Here is a 24,437-nt window from a genome sequence, read left to right as displayed (position 1 = left end):
CCCCCCCCCCCCCCCCCACACACATACAAACACACACACACTTTGCCACCTCCAAACCAGGCAAGACATATTTGAAGGCTCCTGTATGAAACACATTTGAATGTTATTACCAATTTTCTGCTAATTTAAAATGATATGGTTCCAAAAAGTACTAACTTGTATGGTAAGCTTTAACAGGTTAGAGGTGGAGGCAGGTAGAGATGGGAGAGATTTAGATAAAGAAATTGTGTAGACAGAGCTCACATAGATGGAAAAATCACTTTCCCAGGATGCTCTTTAGAAGGTAGACCCCTGTGGAATTTTCCACTTTGCCTATGCCTCTAAACATCGGACTTACAGGCCCTACAGTGATTATGAACCCCACGGGAACACAAAAGGTCAGGAGTGTTTCAACTGGACAAGTCACATTGTGAAAGCAGATAAAATGTGCAGCAGAAATTATTGGGTGAAAATAGGGGCTTATCATGGGAATCTGGTGCGATATTTGCCACTTCTCTAGAGAAGCTGGGAGTTGTAATGGGCTTCTTAAATTTATCAGCCGGGGTCTATTCACTGTTTGGTATGATAATAAAATTATGTGCTGAGCTGAAGTCTCACTAATGGCCAGCGTGCCTTGATTTATCTTCAAAATCACTTTATTTCCCACTTAGGAGGCGTCCCTTTAGTAAGATTAGGTATAAAATTTAGGCTTGACAGCTCCCAGAGAAGCTAGGTCAATTTGATTACTGTTTGTGAAACCAGACAGCCTAATCCACAGTCCATCTTTTCTTTTTGAAGAATACGCATTATATTTCTTCTTTAAAAGTATAGTTTTGAAAGCTTCTACTTTACATTTCTCTACTTTATTATTTAAAGCTATATTATACCTATTTATCTGCAAGCACTTCACTATTGAAATATTGAGTAAAAGATAAAAACAATGTTATAAAAAACAACACAAATAAATTACCTTCAAATACTGCATCCCTTGAAAGTCTTTTAATAGAATACAACTTTAAATCTCAATATATTATCTTCCTTATACATATATTCTTTCATTTATCTATGTATTCCTTTCTTTACTCCTCCTGTACAAGAGGAAAGAAAATCACTCTGTCCAATGCACTACTCTTTCGTTCTATACTTCTCTCAAACTATCTTTTATCTGCACACTCTGACTCATCCCAAACCTCATTCTACTACTATTGTTTTAATTTATTTTTTTTTATTGTATTTATTAATTTTGCAATCAAGTACATATAAAAAAAGAAATGCAAAATAAGTATGGGATTCTGCATTGCTTTGTGAGCTGAGGGGGTAGTTGTATGACATTTGAGTGGTAACATAGGGCAGATCTAGGCAGCAAATACAGACAGTTCAATGCGAATAACTGATTGTGAGGTCAAATCAGCATTCTGAAACAAGTTATCAGCAGGCACTAGACCGGGGTGGAGCCTGGCAGGGGGTTGCTATCATGTGTCTTTAGTGGCGGTCAGTAGACCATCTTGGACAGGTTGCCATATATCCTTGGAACGTGATGTTGGGGGTTGTAGGGGAACGTATACCTAGCTGGTAATGTTGCAGTATATCAAGCAATTGAACCATGCTTTGTAGTGCTCCACTACCCCATTGCAGGACAACTTCCTGATTGGCAAGCAGAAGTGTGATCGCTGTGTAAATGCATACAGATAGAGAGATTTCTGCCACATGGCTTAATGGGGCTAGCGAGGGGTCTGGGATAATGTCAATATTTGTCTTTAAGATAAGTGGTCAAACACCCTCCTCATATAGTTTTTTATTAGTGGATATGCCCACGCAAGGTGAGCAAAATCCTCCTCTGGTCTACTGCATTTGGAGTAGTTAGACGATCTGGTAGGGTCAATCTTTGCAAGTTGTGCGGGGGTGGTGTATGTCCGATGTAGGAACTTAAAATTGAGTTGTTTGTGATAGTAGTTGGGGGTTACACATTTTATTTGCTCACAGCAGTAGCCCTACTCTTTATTTGCTAAACCCTCCCTCATTCTACTACTATGATCTCCAAAATAACATTTCCTGGACTCACCTCAAACCTCAGCTTGCTATTATGATCTCTCAAACAACCCTACTAAATTCTTCCCTCATGTATCCTTCCTTTGACTCATCCCAAACCTGTTTTTACTACTGTGCTCTCCCTAATCCCTTTCTACAGACTCGCCCCTCCTCCATCCTTTTACTCATCCCAAACCTCATCTTACTACTATGAGCTCCCAATTAGCACTTTCTGGATTCTTCCCTCTTCTATCCCTCCATTATTCTATTCAATACAACTAACAGACTCAACACCTCGTCAGGGGTAGTAAGCGATATATAAATAGAATTACCTCTGATAACCATCCTATATTCAATTGTGTCAATAAAGCAATTGTGGTTAGTCGTATGAAAATCAGCAGACAAGTAATTGGAAACCATCAGGCATGTATTGCCATTGTTCAGAATGTGATGAACATCATTGAGTGTTTTTTGGATGGCCATTTCAAGACATTAGCCAATTCTATAGCTAGGCTGATGTTTTGATACAAGTTTGTCATGGCCAGTGTAAGACATGAGTTGTTGTGCTAAAATCTTAGCTGCAGATTTTCCAGCCATGGCAACTGAACCTGAATGAAAGTTAGATGGGTTGCACAGATCTATTCAGGTTTTTGACATTGGGAGTTATTTCTTGTGGCACTCGTTGTGGCCTTCATGCGGTTTTTAAGCATGGGAGCTTTAGCTGCTATAAAGCAATCGGAATAGTAATTGTTAAATATTCCTGGTTATTATAGACATCCTGCATGCATCACATATAGTGGTGACAGGAACCTTTTCCATAATGTCCACCTGAAAAATTGATCTTAACTTAAACTTTGAGTTTTTCCATCCTTCCAGCTCCTTCATGTCTCGAGATTGTATAGACTACTCTGTTACATGCCTGTCTTTCTCAATCTCTTTCTTTTTAGAACCATATCCCTGTAACTAACAATATCTCTATTCATTCCACCAGCCACTTGCTTCTTACATACCCCTCACTAATTATCATACCTAACTCATTAATATAACTCAAACAAACTGGAGTAAATGCATGGAATAGTTTCTTTGAGTGTAGAAAACTAATCCCAATAACAAATAAATACTGGACTGACCCATGAACTTTGGGTTCTGAAGTATAGCGTGCTACTCGGTGTAAAGCGCTTTACTTTTTCGTCCAAGATAATAAGCACTACATAAATTCAGTTTCTGGTCTGAATTGGGAATAGGAAAGTCCTCTTGTTTCTTCAAGCCCCATTCAATCTTCAGCACGCTGCTCCTGCCTCAGTATGGACTGACCCGAATTTTGGCCCAGTCGTTTTGCATCTGCAACTGGGCAATCCCTCAATATCTTTGCTGGGCAATCCCTCAATATCTTTGCTGGGCAATCCCTCAATATCTTTGCTGCTGATTGTTTCGGGTCCTGTTTCAGTGCCTGGTTCTGGATTCTGCTTCAAAATGGAGCTCTGTTGACAAATGCAGAGCAGTCGTCAGCTAAGGAGTCTCCCAAGTTATTCTGTGAGATTATCAGGACACAATCTCAGGATGTCTCACTTCCCGCCCCTCCTCACTCCCGATGGAATGATCTCATGAAGATGGAGGCTCTTTTGGGGGCAGAATCAAATGTTCTTCGGACTGGGGGATGTTCTTCATAATGAATGCGAGCATTAGGAGATGGACGCTTACTCCCACTTCATTACACCGATGATGACTTATACATTGACCTGTAAAATGCCAGTGGCTTTGACAGATCTCTAGAAACTAAATTGAATTTACTGCTAAGGGCCACAACTAAAAGTGTTTCTGTTGTGGTGGAAGTGCACAGAGTTGCAGAAGTATTGTATCTGCTGTTGTCCACTGTGGAGACCAAGGCTAACTTGCTGCTCAACATCTTTGAGTTTGGGCCTCCTAAATCTGAGCACTTACTTCCATTTAGTAACTCTTTGAATGAGCCTATCAATGCAGCCTATCCAGCCCTTGCTCAGTCCTGCCAGTGAGCAGCCCCATTACTTGATGAATCAGACCCTTCACCGGGTGTTCTAAATTTGACAATATCAGACTTTGAGAACTTTATAGTTGAAGCACCTGTAAGTAATGTCAATCCAAACACATTTCCTCTAGCACCACTGGACCAGGAGGCCGAGAAAACTGCCTCCTCAGGTAAGAGTCTTTTCTCCTCCTTGTCTTGCTCTCCAGCCATTAAATGCTGTATTCCTCTTGAGTCACTACACACATGCTCTCTGGCATATGGCCTGTCTGCCAAAATATTTTTTATAACTCGTTGCTCAATCGGTATAGGACAGGATGGGGCAAAGCATATTTTGAAATCATTATAGACGGTTTTCCAGGTGTTTTGGGGCTAATCAAGGCTTCCCTTATGGACATGCCCTTTGAAGGAGCCAGGGTTTTTGGTGTAAAGGCAGATTCTGTGGTGCAGCACTTCAAAGATAAGCAGAGCTATGGCTCATTGTCTGAGGTCACATTGTGTCCATCTGACAGCTACATCCTTTGTGGCTCTAAGGTTGGGGTTAGTGGTAGGGAACGTGGCCTTTATACGATTCACCAGTTGTCCTCTTTTTCACCTGATGACAGTGCCAAAAAGCTTTAGTTTACAATCCAACTGCTATCTGAGGCTGGTAGGTTGTTTGATTGTCAGCTGGGTCACTATTACTTTGGGGAAGTGAATCCTTCAAGTTGTGTAGTTTGGCTGCATCCTTTCTTTCTTGAGTTTTCCACCCTACATTGTACCAGTTTTTACACAAACATCATTGGGCCAAGCTAATATCCTCTTCAAAGAGGTTCAAATGTTGGCAAAGGACGCGATTGAGGTGATCCCCAAAGTGGAGAGTGGCACTGAATGTTGTACTTTCTGGACCCCAAGAAAGGAGGGCGAGGTTGAGACTAATCCTGGACCTCAGGCATTTCAAACGCCTCCTTTAGGAATGAGGAGTTCAGAATGATGATGCTGGTATAGGTTTTGTTTGTCTTGGACCTCAAAGATTAGATGGTGTTCTTGGAATTGTAAGAAATGTACTTCCATCTGCCAACTCTGCAGTCCTACAGGCAATACCGGTTATTCGAGCTGGGTTCAGATCATTTTCAATTGACCATCTTGTCCTTTAGTTTTACCACCTCCCTTAAGGATCACAAAGATCATGTTGGTGGTCATGACCAACTTCTCAAGTCAGGGATACAGTTGTTCCTTTACCTCAATAGTTGACTTCTGAAGTTGAACACCCCTCAGCTGTCCCGAACCCAAGAGTTCTCATCATTGATATGAAACTACAACTTCCGCCTGTGCAAAAGATTAAATTTTTAAGTTGGTTCTGGACATCAAAGATATTTCACAACAAATCCAGGACATGCAAGCTATAATACTTGTATTTTCTGAGTGAGTATTTTTATAGTCTTGATGGTGCTGAGGCTTCTTGGGCTTCTGGCTTTGTTTGTCCGTATGGTGCCTCAGTGGCTTTGGTCTCTTGTGAAACCTTTGCCTTCACTGGACACAGCACTGTGAGTGATATTTTACCAGCATCTACATTTCAGATATAGCAGTCTAGGAACTGTGGTGGTAGATCCCATCTGACATGCATCACTAGGTTATTCTTACCCCACCAGAACTTAGGGCATAATTTAGAAGTTGGCAGAGGGGAATACTCCGTTACAAACGTGACGGATATCCCATCCATCGTATTACAATCCCATTATGTCCTATGTGGCTCATAATACTGTGGACGGCGATATCCATTATGTTTGTGACGGAGTATTCCATCTGCCAACTTCTAAATCAGGCCCCTAGTTGTGAAGGACATGTCATCTGCAGACTGGTGGAGCTGGTGTCAAGATAAGGTGGAGATCAGGGATCTCTGGTCCAGTCTTTTAGGGTTGAGCTCCATCCAGCTGGCCCTACAAGCATTTCTGCCTTCCATAAGGGCCAGGCACATCAGTCCAACCTCTGATGGACACATGCCCACCGTGTAGTACTGCAATATGCAGGGCAGTGTTGGGATCCCATGGGCTTTGTCTACAGTCCCTGAGGCAGTACCTCAAATCTAACAGAATCTCCCTGGTGATAATTCATCTGCTGGGTTCCCTACATTTCGTGGTGAAATGTGTTATCTTGCAGAGTGAGGTATGCCCCTCATAGATCTGTCCCCTACCTCCAAGAACATTCAATGTGCATGAAGTTTAGTCTTTGAAGATCAATGAGAGATTTGTTTGATCCACAGTGTGGCTCAGGCCTTCTTTACACATTTCCTCTTCTGTTGCTGATTTCATGAATCCTAACAGTCTGGCATCATGCTGGTAACCCTAGAAGGGCCTTGTAGGGTCTGGTACTAGAGCTCCTGAATCTCAGCATGTGCCTATCTCTTTGACTGCCTCTTCGAGGAACTTCCTTTCTGAGTAACAAGGAAGTCCTGCATCTAATCCGCACTTCTATACATTTAGATTGAGCAAAATCAACTGCAAGGGGGGGGTCTGAGCTTCCATCGCAGGTAGTGAATATCTGATGTCCTCTTTGTTTTGTTCTTGGCCTGGTACGATCTACTCTGGGCACTTTTTAAATGCTCTTTACCTTCTCTTTTGCCGTTTGTTTGCCTGATAGACCCTCTTTGTTTGAGTCATTCTCTGTGATGCCTTTTTTGAAAGGACATTCACTTACGTTTCCCTGTTCCTCCTATATTATTCCTCAGTAGGATTTCATTCTGATCTTTAGTTTTGTGTTGGGTGCCTCCTGCAACGCTCCTTACTCCCAAGACTTTATTTCTCATTGCCATAACTACTTGATTGTGAGCTTCAGGCATTATCAGTCTAGCCGTTTTAGATCACCCTTTACCCAAACAAGTTGATGCTACTACGGCTCTGACTTCAGGTGTTAAGGTTTTGGACACCTGCCTACCTCCTACATGGGTGCCCATCAAAACGTATACCAGGCATTAATATATTGATTCTCATGTTTACAACGGTAGGGTAAATTTGCTCACTCTAAGTCCTGAAGGACTTCCTGGTGTGTAGTCTGCTCTGCAGGCCCTCCTCAAGGGCACTACTTTATCTTTTCATAAGGCGAGCAATCTGCAGCTAAAAGTGTTCAGAAAGAAAAATGATTTACCTTATGTAAGGCTCTTTCTGGTGGATACTGTAAAGGCAGATTCTTCAGTGTTCACCCCTCTTCCCCGTTCTGTGGAGTTTTGAAAGTAATAAACTTCCAAGTTGACGGACGGACGCACGCACGCACGCACGCACGCACACACACACACACACACACACACACACACACACACACACACACCAATTTGTCTGTCAAACTCTTGATGTGAGGGTGTGGAAAATGCCATAGGATAAACCAAAATCAGCTTTCCAGGAAGCCCCTATCTGCGGCTCAGTGTCACCTTGTCCAGAGGTGGGGCGGAGTCATGACAGAAGTGAATGGTGCCACCTGCTGGCACACATGAATGATTGCAAAGTTTTCTGTATTCTATCTGGTGCCTGGGAATATTTGTAATGTGAGTAATCTATGGAATGACAGTTTACCCACTAAAAAGAGCATTTCCGAAGATAAGGAACTAGTTCATTAAAAGGTAATGTTGTATCCCTCAACCACATTTATGTAATAAACATGGACCTTTCAGCCTACCCCCCTTAAAGCCAAATATCTAAATAGGAGATACTTGAATATTCATTGATCATGCTTCTGTGGTCCCAAGGACAACAGCTGTACTTGTCATAAGATTTCCTAGTTACACTTGAGTTCTTTAGGCTCTGGGAATTGTTAATTTCGTATAGTGGGTCTTTAAAGGGCATAACAATCCTTAAGACCATATTGTTTTTAATTGTCGCCTGTATCCAACAGTATTATGAAGCATTAAACATGGCGCAGTTTGAAGGAATCCTTACACAGGCTTCTTGGTGCAGTGCTGCCACAATTCATTAGGTCGAACTCTGGTTTGTTAAAGACATCTTGGGACAATTGGGAAGCTGGCATAGAGATGCATTCTACCCATTGCTTACCATTAGCTTTGCGGTTTGTGGCTAACAATTACTTACTTCCTGTTTGCTGGCTTTATTTGTTTTAGGCTGTCCAGTTTGTCTTCATCCCTTTCATGGAGCACAGGTTGTTAACAATTCTTCTTTTAATCTTCCACAAGTCCTCATTTTATGTAAACAGGCCTTTACATTTTGTTCTTGTCACATTTGCTGTGAACTCAGACAGAGGTCAAATGTCAGGCTCTGTCTTCCGAGGGAGTTTGTGTTTACTTTTCTTTCTCTGACTTCAAACTGAGAGGCTTTATCTGGCAATCTGTGGGTGTAAAAGGCAGTGTGTTTTTTCTTTTCTTTTTACTTTTCTTTTGTGCAGGGTTATCTTGTCTTTTCATTTGCTCTCCCTGCCTCTGTCTCAACTTCTCGCTTTTACTAGCACCCTACAAATGTATTTTACTTAATTACTAATGTTTTTTTTTAACTCACAACTAAATTTAAATGTCTGTAAATTAACTGTACAAATATGTCAGAATATATCAGAATTGGGGAAAGCACAAATGAAGCGGATTTTATGTTATTCTGAGCTGTGCTCGAAACAAATATTTGAATGCAATCATAAGTAATCAATATGCTAGGAGATGCCATTTCCACACATTGTGCACTGTATAGTTTTATCAGTAAAACTCTAAGTCTGTGCAAATATGGTGGTCTTTTCAATTAAAAATGCTTTGTCTGTAATGGCTCTGCACTACCACACCATGCATTCTCCAATCTACACCACTCCACTCTGACCCTCTACTCCATTCTGTGCCACTCTAATCTACTTCAATATGCATCACTCTATGCTGCTCTACTCCACACAACTTTACTCTATGCCATACTGCTCTACTTCAGGCCACTTCACTCTATGATCCAACTCCACTCTAGGCCACTCCACTCCACAACACAACACTCTACTTTATCCCACTCCACTCTACGACACACTGACACTCCATTCTACACTTCGCAGCTCTACCCTACAACACTTTACTCCAAACCCCTTTACACTACTCTACTATACAACACTATGGGCCTCATTCCGACCCTGGCGGTCATGGACCGCCAGGGCCGGGGACGGAGGAAGCACCGCCAACAGGCCGGCGGTGCTTCAAGGGCAATTCTGACCGCGGCGGTAAAGCCGTGGTCAGAAAAGGGCAACCGGCGGTTTCCCGCCGGTTTACCCCTGCCCCAAAGAATCCTCCATGGCGGCGCTGCTCGCAGCACCGCCATGGGGATTCCGACCCCCTTCCCGCCATCCTGGTCCTGGCGGTAAAAACCGCCAGGAACTGGATGGCGGGAACGGGTGTCGTGGGGCCCCTGGGGGGCCCTGCACTGCCCATGCCACAGGGTGAGGGGAAGCACATGTGTAGCGAGTGCGGTAGAGGGGAAGATGGACACGAGGAATACCACAGGAACACACTTGAATTCTCTTGGATTGCTTAAACAAAAAGAAAGAAATCGTGCCTAAAAACGGAGCAGTTGTTGAACACAACTGATGTGTCCATGCTACTGGGGAGGGACAAACCCAAGAAGAGGAAGTAAAGCATACACACTCTAGCTAATCAGAAGCAATCAAATGGGAGTGACAGTGAAGCCTAGCAATGATAGGTAATATTCAGTATTTTAACCTACTGTAAAATAACAAAATGTCTTGCATCAGACAGCACATGCATTGCCTGAAGCGAAACTTGCCACAGGCATGGGCAGTGCAGGGGCCCCCTAACAGGGCCCCATAATGATTTTCAGTGTCTGCCTAGCAGACACTGAAAATCGCGACGGGTGCCACTGCACCCATCGCACCCCTTCAACTCCGCCGGCTCCATTCGGAGCCGGCTTCTTTGTTGAAGGGGCTTTCCCGCTGGGTCGGCGGGCGGCCTTCTGGCAGTCGCCCGCTGGCCCAGCGGGAAAGTCAGAATGATCGCGGTACGGTCTTCTGGCGGTTCCCGCCAGGCGGGTGGCTTCCGCCGGGGTCGGGATGACCCCCTATATGCCACTCTACTCCTCTCTATGATTCTCTGCAGCACTCCACTCTAGGCCACTCTGACATTCCTGCCTACTACACTCCACACCATTTTACTCAACTCTACGACATTCCATGCTATGCCACTCGATTCCAACACCTTAATCTTCTCTACTCCAGTCTAGGCAACTCCACTCTATGCAGTTTTACTCCTCTCTAAGCACCTTTACTCCACTATAGACTACACCACTCTATTCCCTTCCCACTAGGCCCCTCCAAGGTATGCCACTCCACTGTACTGCATTCTATGCCACTCTGCCACACTCTACACCACTTAACTATATTCCACTCTGCTCCTCACCACTCTAAAACACTCCATTATACAACTCCATGACACACTGCACCTCTACACCACTCCACGCCAATCAACACCACTCCATGCCACTCTACACCAGTCTACGCTATTCTACTCCACTCTGTCACTCCATGCTAGACACTTCACTCTCTATGCCCCCCTGCTCCTCCGCTTGATGCCCTGCTGACCTACAATACTCTACACCTCTCCACTCTACGACTCTCCACTGCGACACTACACTCTGACAATCTATTTCACTCCACACTCTTCCACTCTACAACAGTTTACTCCACGCCTCTCCACTCTGTGACACTCTAAGACACTCCACAACAGTGTAAGCCACTCTGTGCCACTCTACACTGTGCCACTCCACTCTATTACTGTCTATGGCGCTCCACAACAGTCTTCTCCCCTCTCTCTATGCCATTCTACTCCACTCCTCTACGCTACTCCAAGCAACTTTACTCCATACCATACTACCCCAATCTGCACAACTCCACGTTAAGCCACTCCACTCTGCAACTGTTTACTCTACTCCATGTCTCTCTGCTCTATGTCCCTCCAACCTACGCCATTCTGCACCACTATGCTCCACAACACTCCATTCCACTTCATGACACTACACGACATTTGCAGGCAATTCAAAAAGCAGTCACTTGATCATTAGACACGTTTACTGAGCACGATGGGGAGAATTTGTTGGGATGATTGGTAATAACATAGATCTTTTGGTAGCATTTCTTTGTGCTGTATTGTTAGGTCATTCTAGCCACATTCACCAAGCATTGCTAGGTAAATAGTTTTGGAGGAAATACAGTCCAAGAGAATAACAAGTCTTTTATCTCTGGAACAGGGTACTTTCAGCAGGATCTTTATTGCTCACTGATCAAAAATTCACAGTCCTTAGATAGCTGATTTATTCTGTTGCATTGTAGGAAACATTTGGAGCATGAGGAAGGCAAGGGCAGGCACCAAGGTGCCATTTTTCCCTCTCTCACTGTAGGTCTGTATGGTATTCATGACTAAACGATGCTCCTGAAGGCCGTGCCAATGTGGAAAAGATGTTGGTTTTACCATCCAGGTCGCCTGCATATTTCAGTCATGAAGAATCTGTGAAGAAAATAAAGTATCTACCGGGAATGGCTGCACCAACTATCAACAGCAATGTTTTACCTTTGAAGGAGGAGTTACTGTGTTCTGTAGCAATCTAATTGATGCATAATTGGTCAGTATTTCAGTGCTGTGGGAATCTCCCACAATGATTCAGCACACATTTCCCTCTAAACCCAGCATCAAACTGGTGAAAGTAAAATAAATAATGGGCACGTTTGTACTCAATAGATGTGTGATAAATATGCAAAATAAAAACCTGTCTAAAATAAGGTATAATGAAAATGTTAAACGGTCAAGGTCCATCCATCTACTGTGGTCTAGGGGATGTGAACTGCATGGCGATTTGTCCAGGTGAATTTTGTGCATTGACAGATGCCGTTTCAGAAGAGAAGCACAAAGAACTGCCAAGGTGAGGCAGAGTTTACAGACCAGCAAAGGGCTCCATTGACACCATTCGAACTCCTCTGGAAACCTATGCAAATAGATAACAAGCACTGGCACAGCCAATAGGTCCTGCTTTTGGGACCTCTTTGCCTTTTGTCAGTGGTTCTAGCATTGTTGTACAGCTTCCCTGATACTATGCAGCATGGCTTAAAATAAAAAAGACATATTTGGCTAACCTAGTCATTTCGTAGGCATGCACATGCCTACAAATGATGCAAGTGTTTTTCCCGTTTGCTAATCTACGTTAGGGTGAGATAAGCAAGACAGGCAGATACGAAGCAGCTAGGGTTATGGCAACACAGTGGATGGGGGGGGGGAGCTAAAGGAAGGAGTGCTCAATGCAACACAGGGATGAAATTGCAACGAAGGAGGGAAGCACTGGAGGAGGATGCATATGGGGTAAACTACGTGGAGTGTGGGGAAGGAACATAGGGACAGCAAATGGCGAGATAGAAAGCAAAGTGAGGGGAGCAAATGAATGGGAGTGCAACATGAAGGTGGGGGAAAGCACATGGGTGAAAAAACAACACAGGGTGTGGAATAAACCCACAAGGGTGAGGGGAAGCACATGTGTAGCGAGTGCGGTAGAGGGGAAGATGGACACGAGGAATACCACAGGAACACACTTGAATTCTCTTGGATTGCTTAAACAAAAAGAAAGAAATCGTGCCTAAAAACGGAGCAGTTGTTGAACACAACTGATGTGTCCATGCTACTGGGGAGGGACAAACCCAAGAAGAGGAAGTAAAGCATACACACTCTAGCTAATCAGAAGCAATCAAATGGGAGTGACAGTGAAGCCTAGCAATGATAGGTAATATTCAGTATTTTAACCTACTGTAAAATAACAAAATGTCTTGCATCAGACAGCACATGCATTGCCTGAAGCGAAACTTAAAAAGGAACTGAAGCACTTAGAAAATGGAAATAAACCCGTTTGCCATGCTAAATATGGGGTGAATAAACTGGCATACCAAGTATACAAACATTCTCATCTTGAAATTCTCCCCTAAATACAGAGCTCCTAAAAGAAAGGAATAGACTTTGAGGGATGGAATCTTTGTTCTGGAAAGAAGAACCCTCATGAATACTGAAGGCACAATAATCAAGTACTTAATAGCATTTAGTGCCAATAGAAAACTCCTTACACTTTAAAATTTTAATAAAATTGTTGTACATTTACATTCCTACGTTGCTCTTTATTCTGGAGGCCTCCAAGAAAGTTCAGCATTAACTAGTTCAAAAAAGTGTAAGTAGCTATACATATCTCTAGATGTCTTTTTATCACATGGCTCTGATTCCTTGCTTGTGCTACATTTTATTTAGGCTTATATCATATTCAATTTCAGTAATCACTTCCATGTTTATAAATTAACATACCGTGAGGTAGAGGAGCCGGTGTGTATTTTGGGGATGGGAGTTGAAGTGAGGTGAATAGTCCGCTATGCTCTTGGAGACAAATAGAGGTTTCAGTGGGATCTTGACATCTTTATTTTACTCTACAGGTGAGTCAAGATGGCAAGTCACTGCTTGATAAACTTCAAAGACCTTTAAGTCCTGGTGGAACTGACTGCCTTACTGCATCAGCCAACTATTCTAAGGCAGTTCATCATGTCCTTGATGCCATTCATGAAGTATTGCACCACCAAAGGCAGTTGGAGAATATCTGGCAGCACCGTAAGGTTCGCCTTCATCAGCGACTTCAGCTATGTGTCTTTCAGCAGGATGTTCAGCAGGTTTGTATAATTTGCATAAAAGACTCAGTAGGGGTTGTTCGTTCATTTTCATAAATAAAGATTCACAGTTTGTATTGCCATGAGTCACAAGAGGTGGGAAAAATCTGACAGGTATATTGTCTTCCTTGCGTCATAATATTTAATTTTTGCACCATGTGCCTAATAATGAGAACCTCGTAGACTGCTAGAGTAGATATGATTATTTTAATCTTACCAACGTTAAAAGAAAACATAAATGTCCTTTTTTAACAGAAAACAGTTCTAGTTCGTTTTTTTATCAAGTTTATGAATATTTCTGGATTAAAAATTCACTATGATAAATTTGTGCATGAAACATATTGGTCTATTGTATTCTTTCTGAAGGGAAACTTTATCAAAGCATTTTGATACATCTTTGTTAAGTGCATAGAGGGACGTTGGTTTTATAGATGTCGGTTCTGCCCCTGCAGTGCATTTGATTCAAGCAGGTCTGAAACTTCAGCTTGTACCACAGTATAGGATGTTAACTGAAATAAAAAAATTGCTGAGCTATTCCTAGTAGTTTTTGACCTGGTTCATTGAGGCAGGTGTAGCTGTTAGCCTTGTAATTTGTTGAGTCAAAATCACCTATCACTCAACGATGTATGTTGAAACCAGTGAGTTTATTAGAAGGTCCAAAGAGCAGGGCAGCTGCACTGTCTATCCTCAATCCAGTTTGATGTTAACTCTGGTTAACATTTGAATCCTGCTGTCTGACGCAGTAAACCTACCATGCAAAAGGTACACAACCAAATTACAATTGGTCTTATGGGCTTCAAAATGACACACTTTTTTTTTTTTTTTACAACAGAAATTAAATATTTAACAGCATAACGTCAAAAACAAACCTATACCAATAAAAAACACATATGTTGATTATGGTAATACAGAAAGCAAAGAAAGTAAGAATTATGGATTTGTTTTTAAACATAATATTTTATCCATACTGGAGGCTGTCTGTATTGTTTCCCTTCATGATTACTGTATAAATATTTGGGATTGTTGAAATGAATTTTGGAGTCATTAGGGGAAGAATCAATGAATTTGTTAGACTACGTTGCTCCTTCTAAACAGCCAATCCGGAAACTTCAATGGTTCGTTTTGAAGGACTAAATTTGGACTTTCCTTTTGTAGGAAGTTGGCTCTGTATACACTATTTCAAAGTAAGAAATAGTGTGCACAGAGTCCGAGGGTTACCCTTAGAGATAAGACAGTGGCAAAATTAGATAATTCTAATGCTCTTTTTTGTGGTAGTGTGGTCCAGCAGTAGGCTTATCAGAGGGTAGTGTTAAGCATTTGTTGGCCGGTAGGGCTGGGGCCAAAGCAGTTGTTGTCTTCCGTCTTCTCTGCAGGGCTTGTAGGTCAGCAGTCCTTCTTGTTTCTTCAGGTTGCAGGAATCTCATTTCCTGGGTTCTGGGGTGCCACTAAATACTAGATATAGGTATGTGTTTAGGTCGGGGAGGGCAGTAGCCAATGGCTTCTGTCCTGGAGGGTGACTACATCCTCTTTGTGCCTCCTCCCTGTGGGGAGGGGGGCACATCACTAATCCTATTTGGGGAATCCTACAAAACTAAGATGGAGGATTTCTAAAGGCAGGGGTCACCTCAGCTCAGGACTCCTTAGGGGCTGTCCTGACTGGTGGGGGACTCCTCCTTGTTTTTCTCATTATCTCCTCCAGCCTTGCCACCAAAAGAGGGGGCAGTGGCCGGAGGGGCGGGCAATTCCACTAGCTGGGATGCCCTGGGGTGCTGTAACAAAAGGGGTGAGGTGTTACAGTTCCTGCAGGGGGAGGTGTGAAGCACAGGCTTTGTTCCTGGCCACAGAGTGACAAAGGCACCCACCTCATGTGGACAGAAACTTGTCTGGTTTGTGGCAGGTTGGCAGGAACTGGTCAGCCTACACTAGAAGTCGGATTGGTATTTAGGGAGCATCTCTAAGATACCCTCTGGGTGCATGTTACAATACATTGCAAACAGCATCAGTGTGCATTTATTGTGCTGAGAAGTTTGATACCAATCTTCCCAGATTTCAGTTTAGCCATTATGGAACTGTGGAGTTCGTGTTTGACCAACTCCCAGACCATATACTCTTATGGCTACCCTGCACTTACAAAGTCTAAGGTTTTGCTTAGACACTGTAAGGGCATAGTGCTCATGCACATATGCCCTCACCTGTGGTATAGTGCATCCTGCTTTAGGGCTGTAAGGCCTGCTACAGGCAGTGTGAGGTTGGCATGACACTCTGAGGGGAGTGCCATGTCGACTTAGTCATTTTCGCCCCACAGCACACACAAGCTGTGAGGCAGTGTGCATGTGCTGAGTGAGGGGTTCCCAGGGTGGCATAAGACATGCTGCAGCCCTTAGAGATCTTCCCTGGCATCCGGGCCCTTGATACCAGGGGTGCCAGTTACAAGGGACTTAACTGAGTGCCAGGGCTGTGCCAATTGTGGAAGCAAAGGTACAGTTTTGGGAAAGAACACTGGTGCCGGGGCCTGGTTAGCAGGATCACAGCACACTTTAAATCAAAACGTAGCATCAGCAAAGGCAAAAAGTCAGGGGGTAACCATGCCAAGGAGGCATTTCCTTACACCTTGTCTGACTAATTAAGGCATTTTGACTCTTAAAGTATCACTTATGTGAACATTCCTAGTTTGGACTTGCTGCTTCATATCATATCTAGCATGAACCTCATCTTGTCTTAAAGTTATTGGGTCTTTAATATTTTTTTCCTTACATTCTACTTATCCCTCAATTTATCCTCTATGAAAATCCATTGCTGTTCCCCTAATGTAAAAGACTTGCGCCCCTTAAGAGCTTTCAATTAAACTAATGCCTGTTTTGGAGTGTGGTGTGGCATGATACAAGTATGCCATTTCTTTTTTAATCTTTTTATATTTCTTTATTGTTTTCAACAATGTTACAGCATCACAACTTCACCCCTGTCACCCTCCATCCCATCTACCGCAACTATAAAGAGTACAGTCAGCAATTACAGTGTACAAGAAGAACATTAGCAGCAGATGGTTTTTATGTTTCATCAGTATCAACATTTAAGCAGGGAACTCCTTATCCCTTCAAAGCACCTCATCCCTCAGGCTATCCCTCTCTGAGTTCTGCATTGCGCCCTGCCCTTGGGTCTTTAATCACTTGCTGTAAGCGATTCTCTTGCATGTCCCATTTCACCTGATCTCCCTGGCCTGCCTCTTCTTATAGTAATCTGTGTCACACTCCACATTAGGCCCGAACCCAGGCACCCAGCTTGCAAATTCCCTCAGCCATGGTCTGAGTATGCAGCCTGGTAGTCATCCACTGCAATGCAATAGGTTTCTTGGCAACTGCCAACCACAGTTCTACTACTTTCTCCATGTGTTTAGTGTGTTTAATGCGGGCCACACAATCCGGCAAGCACAACAGTACCATTGGTTGCATTGCTATTCTGGTCAGTTTTCCCAATACTACTATTACCTGTTCCCAGAAATCCTGCACTGCTCAACACATCCACCACATGTGAAGGTAAGTCCCTACCCGCTACTTTACATTTATGAAACGCCTCTGGCTTGGATGGGTTAATCCTATGCACCCACTGCAGTGTTATGTAGCCCCTATGTACGCATTTGTAATGGATTAATCTCAGTTTTGCATTGCAAGTGACTCTTATACAATTACCCATAATGGCTACCCATTTGTGCTCTTTTAATTCCTCACCCCCATCCCTCTTCCCCTGTAGTTTCAGTGTTGTCATGCCGTTAGCAGTACGGGGTATCGCCAGCGTCTATGACCATGTGATAAGTTTGACGTCTCCGCCCATGTCTGGCAATGTCTGATTCAGCACATGTGTTTCTGGCTCCTGAGGAAAAACCCCACCAAATTTTTCAAATTGTTGCCGCTAGCTCAGCGTATGCCAGGAAGCATCTAACCTGGCATACAAAACTGCATACCCAAAACAACCTGCCATCCTCATATAATTCCCCCATATTGCCTCCACCTCTGTGTTTTAGAAAATGGGCACTGTTTATCTAACCCCCGTATTCCAGAGGAACAACTGCCGGAAATAAACATGTTGCATGCTATCGTTAGGACCTTTCACATGGGCCTTGCTGCTCCTGGGGTGGGATTACGTCCCTCAGTCTCCTGACTTGCGCTCTTTAGCGCTACCAGGACCCTGCAGCGCGGGACGCGCTATCGTTGAGACCTTTCACACGGGCCTTGCTGCTCCTGGGGTGGGACTACGTCCCCCAGGCTCCTCTGCTGCTGGCTTGCACTCTTCAGCGCTACCAGGACCCCTCAGCCTGGGCGAAGACCTGGCCAAGACGGGCCAGTCTACATCCGTCATCACCAGACAGAGGCTGGGCTAGGTGTCTCTATTTGTTTGTTGAGAAGTAAGTTCTCACCCCAGCATTTGCCGTTAAGTTTTGATTCACTTGCTCCTGCCTACTCCTCACTGCTAATTAGAGATCGGGAAGCGTAAAGCTGTGGATGCTCCTGCTCATACTAGCAGCTCAAAAAAACAAAAACGGTCATAATAAAATGAGCTCCTTATCCAACAAAGGAAGTAACTCCCTAGAAGATATTGATATTATAATTGAAGAAGTGGAGGCCATCTTAAGAAGTAATCCCAATTTACCTTTTTTTTAAACATGGCACCCCTGCTACAAAAATCCCTGATATATTTAAGAAAAGGCCGCAGCCGCCTAACCCTTCTAGGGAGATTGAACAAAAGGTGGTTCCCCAAGTCTTAAGATTGGATCCACCCCGTGTGTCGACCATTACCCAGTGTAGTGGGTTGGATGCTGCGTTGTGTGTTACAGGTGGCCCATCTGCGGGGGATAAGGCTTTCTACCTTCCTTTGAGGCCCGAGGTCCTGGTGATTCCTAATATCTTGTGTTCCAATTGGTATGGGCCCCTGGTGGAGAATGGGGGGGGGTCCTGCGATACTGCTACACATGCATACACTGGAGTAGATTTTGATGTTGCGGTCAGTTCATCCGTGGGCATAGGGAGACTGCTGAAGCCGCGTGGTAACCTTGACCTGACTTCTGTTCACCAGAAGCTGGACAAAGTAAAGAGCCTGGAGTTGACACTAATGAACAAATTAATGGGGGTACCCGGGCAAATGTGTGGTTGTAGGTGTTTTAGGCCAAGTATGGACGGGCCCTGACCTGTTATAGGGGGTACGTCTACTGTTACTGTTGTGCCTGAACTCAGGCCTCAATCAGGCAATCAGTACTCACGGTCTGCTACCACTCGCCCCCCCCCATATATTAATCTGTTCCCCATATTGAAGGACTACAGGCTCCTCCTGAGGCCACTAGGCGTAAGTGTAGTATTGATACAAAGGGCAGGAACCATATTGGGTCTTGTAGACCCGGCAAAGTTAAATCGGTTAACCATACACAGGGTCTCGGGGGCGGCTGGCTCCCAGGTGCCGGCTGGAGCAGTAATTTCTACAACTCATCATATTAAGCCATCCGACAGTGCTTTACATCAGGTTGGAACGAGATGGCCAGTGTTTAAGAAACAGGCCCGAGCCTCTGGGAACAAAAGAGGTACCATATACATGGTTGAGGTACCCAAGCTGCCATTAGGGTCTGTGGAAACTCAGGATTCGTTAATAAACTATGTCATCTATTGGCTGCGATTCCAGCTAAATTGTCTTTCTTTTATTCAAGCAGACATTTTAGAGATGGGAATACATAGCCAGTTTGTCTCCAACTTTGATTTTATCGCTATTTGTTTTGCGGATAGGCTGCTAGTGGGTAACCTCATTGATTGTGAACTGCGTACTTGCTATCTCAGGAATTCTAGGGCGGCTAGTACTAGACTTTAACTCTCCCTGCCTACAATTAGTCTATCCACAATATGTGGTGATTTAGCAGGTGGGAAGTCTGATTTTAGCCACAAACATGCTTCAGCCAACGGCAGTAAGTAACACCCACATACTATCAGACATTGATTGACTATTCCCTGACTCCTACTCAACAACTTCTATCCCGGTTCTGCGGGTAGGCTTGGGGTGTCTGCTGAGCTTGTCAACTGTGGGGAAGTCCTGTGTCCCAGGCCTAGAGTTTGACCACAAGTGCTGATCTCTCTATTATGTCCTGGAATTTGGCTGGGCTGGGCTGGGCTGGGCAGGAAACTGCTGGATCTTGAGTGGGCTATCTACATAAACAAGCAGGATATATGTTTATTTCAGGAGACCTGGGCTGTGGACCCTGTCCTCCTGGATGGGTTTTTCTCCTATTTTGTGGTGGCCCAATTTGCAGTCGGGGGTACCGGTCGCGCCAAGGGGGGGGGTCTACTGATACTGTTAAATAAGAAATTGCAGTGCGACCATTCTGCACTAAAAATAGACTCCCCCGATATATTAGGTGTCCAGCTCGTATTCAACCGAGGCTTCAAGGTAATTATAATCAACATATATGCTAGGTCAGTGCCGCAGGGATTGGAGTCTCAGACCCTGGCTCAACTATTTGAATATTTAGAAACTTTGCATCCTACCACCAACTTAGTGGTTGCAGGGGATATGAATTGCACATTTGAACCCTCATGTTTAAGTAACCAATCTAATGGTCGAAGAGGACGAATATTGGGGCATCCCACAATTGATGAATGAGCGATTATGTACTCGCTCCCGTGCTTCCTTACAGTTGACATCACTGTGCCTTAAGTATGGATTAAGGGCTTGTAAAAGTTGCACGCACTCCGATCTAAGTATCACCCCCACCTTTAAACGAGGCCAGTCCTCTAGTGTTATTGACTATTTTTTATTGGATGTCAGTTTGTGGCCAGTGTTGGAAGACATGAAGGTGGATTTTTGCCACAACAGCCACCATAATTCCCTGCTTCTTACCTTACATAGTGGTGAATTTAGCAGGTCTCAGAACATCCATTACACTGCTGTCCCAGAGCCACTCTTGGATAATAGTCCTATTTGTGTCAGCTGGCCAAAAGTGATGTCTAACCCATATATGATTAAGGAGATTTATAACTTGTTTGTTGACGTCATGGCTAACTATGAGGAGCACAAGGTCACTAATATTCCCATTCTCAACATCCATGAGATAATGATACATAACCTACAGAACACCTTCTATAAGAAAACTACCACTAAGCAACTCGCTGTTAAATATAAAATTAAGGAGTGGTTTAACAAGGATTGCTCTAAGGCTAAACTTGCACTTAAGCTAGCCATTATGTCCCGTTCACAGGGGTTGGTTAGAATAGCTAGTTTACCCTAAAATAAGGCCATAGAACAGGCAAAGAAAAGTTGGGATGATCCACTGTGGCAGAATCTGCTTGATGCAACTAGATATAATAACAATGTGACCTTTTGGAAGTTATTGTCCGATAGACACAGAGAGGGTAAGAGCACAATTCACACTCATATTCAACCAGAGAGCTAGGTAGACCATTATTCAAATCTTTGTGCTGTGCCCTGTAACTTTTCAATTCACGATTCTTTTACCCCAGCAGTTGGTTAAAACGTGTCTATCAATTGACGACCTAGAAATGGATGTTTGTAATCATGACGATCATGTTGTTTTTACCTTGAAGGAAACAATTGCTGCAATTAATTCCCTTAAACCTTCTAAAGCCCCAGGTCCAGATAAGATACCAGGGGATTTATATAAGTCTGAGCCATATATCTGGTTCAGTTATATAAACATGATATCAAATGCAATAGCGTCTGGGGGCCCAATACCCATTAGTTGGAAAGGGGCTGAAATAATTCCCATTTATAAAAAGGAAGTTGTGAGCTCCCCTGCTAACTATAGACCCATCAGCCTTATTGATCTCCCAATTTTTTTTTTGCTAAACAGCTTTTGGATAGGCTGCTGGATTGGGCTGGAGTCCATTATGTGATGTCCCCACTTCAGGCAGGTTTCCGCCCCAAAACTAGTACGGTGGATCAGGGTTTCAGGTTGGCGCTCCTTTATTGGAAATATGTAACTCTTGCTAAACTAAATTTATATGTTGCTTAGGTGGACCTTCTGTCTGCTTTTGATATGGTTCCCAGAGAAAAACTATGAGGTGTTCTACATAAAATAGGTAATCCATCTTTTACATCGGTTACACGAGGGCACATATGCCCAGGTGAGATGGGGTAATCAGGGAGAACTAACAGATAACATTGCCATCCAGCGGGGGTTCATCAATGTTGTGTCTTGGCACCAACACCATTTACTTTATATATAAATGAGGTGGTACAAGCTGTATCTGTCTGCCAAAACGATGCCCCCGCCTTAAATGCGCAAAAAATTCCTATACTACTTTTTGCGGATGACTCCCTCCTCATCTCGAAGACTCCAGTGGGTCTCCAGACTCTTGTTGATAAGTTTATAACTTTCTATACAGACCATGGGTTGGAATTGAATGCTAGCAAAACCAAACTAATGGTGTTTAGCCCAGGACCAGCCAGGCACTATCACTTTAGCCCTTGCTCCTTTGGAAAAAGTACGCTCGATAGTCTATCTTGGTGTGAGGATTTCTAATAAATTGCACTGGGAAGATCAGATTAGCAAAAGTGTGTCTTCCCTCCAACATAGATCGGGCGCCATTTTGCGCTTTTATAAGAGTACTGTCACGTAAGCCGTTTACCCGGTTATAAAGATTTATTTGGCTAAATGCTGCTACTTATGGCGCAGAGGTGTGGGGATTTTGTAAAACTACTGAACTGTCTATGGGTGAAAATAGCTTTGCCATAGCATTACTTGCGTGCCCAGGCAGTACTCCCTTGATTCCCATCTTTCTGGACCTTGGTTTTAATCGTATCTCCGACACGATAGCCCTAAGACCGTTACTCTTTTGGGTAAGGATCTGGACGATCCCACAGCTCATTATTGATAGGGACTCCCTTCTCGATCTTTTAAAAAGACCTAATGCAGCCTCTATCTCATGGCTTACGCATGTGTTTTACTGGTTTCATACCCTGGGACTTGAGAATTACTGGGATAATCCACAGGGTCTAGGGAAGGCCCATAAACTATCTTTGAGAACAGTCTGTTGGTCCTATTTTAGGAACACCTATCTCCTTGATACATCACATAGACGACTGACTAATCTATTTCTTGATTTCAAGTGGTACACCCAGTATGAACCTTACTTAGATCTTATTCCCGACTCCCTAGAAAAGAGTGTATATGCCTGTTTTCGTTACATGTTTCCCATAATTGTCCTTCACTGGTAGTTGGAGGACACAGCCAGTGTCTAATCTATGCTCAGGCTGCATGCTGCCCTGGAATCAGTTGAACATTTTATGTTCTTCTTCCCAGCGTATGCTTCTCCTCGACGCAAGTGGATTCGTCCAGTTTGTCAGAACTTGGGCATCAGACAATTTGTTATTGCCCTTAGAATTTTAAAGAGCGATACCTCTATTGCTCGGATTCATGCAGTTCGCAAGTTCCTTGTGGCTGCATGGTATCTACGAACTCACCTTTTAAAAATACTGTAATCTGTAAATATGTATGTTATAGGGCAAGAACTGAGAGATTTATATACTTTTGTTTTATTGCTAGTATTGAATGGTGTTTTTTAATTGCTTTTTACTATTTATTTTTTAATACAATTTGTAATTATATGGAATATTGTGGCTATTTGCTTTGATGGTTTTATGACTGAATAAAGCTTGTATTATATATAAACATACTCATCCCCCTCCCTGCTGGACACTTGTGCCCATATATCAAAAAGTGTTCTAACTTGTAATGGTAAAGTTATCCTTTTTTTCCAGAGGACCAGAGGCAATTCCAGCAGCTTTCTCAGAAGTACTAAGCATTTCAGGATCTTAACCACCGGATCAACATTCCCTTCTACAAACCACGGTACTACGTGTTGTAGGTGGGCCGCCCAATAATAAATTATGTTATGAAATTCCGTGCCAGCATACCTCCTCTGTCCCACGGAAGCTTCAAATCCGTACTTTCTCAGGTCCCCAATATAAAAGTCTAAGCATGCATCTGATATGTGCATCAGCATGTGTTGTAACACATTCACTACCCTGAGCAGCACAGTAATTTTGCTGATAACTATTCGCCCCATCAGGTACATCGGAATTTTCAGCCATGTGCGCATGCTGTACTCTAAGCTACCTATCAGTGTACCTATATTTGAATCCTAGGTTTCGATCATATTAGAACTTAACTATATACCTAGATATTTAACCAGAGTTGTCTAGATCTTTATGTTGGGTAGGTCTGCACTTATTACCTGAACCACAGTTACTGGGCAAATTACTGAATTATCAAACAACAACAACAAGGAGGGGCATAAGTGGGATATTCGGAGGAAAGACTCCTGGGCCCGTGTGTATGGCTCCCAATAATCAACAAATCAAAATGATATACACACAGTTCCAAAACACAAGAGGGTTTCTTTCAGACTAATGGTTCTGCATTGAGTGGAAACCAATATATTTGAAGCAAGAGCCCTCACTCACCTTCCGGTGACATGCTTCATCATAGGGCTATGCTCCTCATCAGGCCGGCACTGCAATGCCTGACGGGCCCCACAAGGGGGCTCTTTGCCGGAGATCTTTTGAGAATAATGCACAACTGGTCAAAAAGTGATTAAGGATTGGTATAAGGGTAGTTAAAATAGGGATATGGTAAAATAATGTCGACACTCCCCAAATGACAAAAACAATTTATACAGTTACTAAATCTGTCAATAGCGAATAGTAAAGGTAAAAGTAAACACAGGGTCCCCTGTGTTACTCTGTATAATAGGTCAACATGTTTCTCGCTGTTTTTTAGTCAATAAATGATCTTATGCGA

At 43.4% G+C, this 24,437-nt stretch overlaps 1 protein-coding gene across 7 annotated transcripts in view; it reads left to right on the top strand.

Moving 5' to 3' along the window:
- The window catches only part of TRIO (trio Rho guanine nucleotide exchange factor), a 3,522,386-nt gene that overhangs the window by 438,985 nt on the left and 3,058,964 nt on the right, over window positions 1–24,437 (top strand). For all 7 annotated transcript variants that reach the window (XR_011200906.1, XM_069219639.1, XM_069219640.1 and 4 more), the window contains exon 9: window positions 13,418–13,648. Coding sequence is in view for 6 of the 7 variants with exons in the window: in XM_069219639.1 (XP_069075740.1) it covers window positions 13,418–13,648 (231 nt within the window). In the remaining variant the exon portion in view is untranslated. The remainder of the gene's footprint in view (window positions 1–13,417; window positions 13,649–24,437) is intronic.

This window comes from Pleurodeles waltl, chromosome 2_2 (genome assembly GCF_031143425.1).
Source record: "Pleurodeles waltl isolate 20211129_DDA chromosome 2_2, aPleWal1.hap1.20221129, whole genome shotgun sequence".
Taxonomy (NCBI): domain Eukaryota; kingdom Metazoa; phylum Chordata; class Amphibia; order Caudata; family Salamandridae; genus Pleurodeles; species Pleurodeles waltl.
The sequence above is the reverse complement of the archived record's forward strand: the minus strand, read 5'-3'. Positions and strand labels throughout refer to the sequence as shown.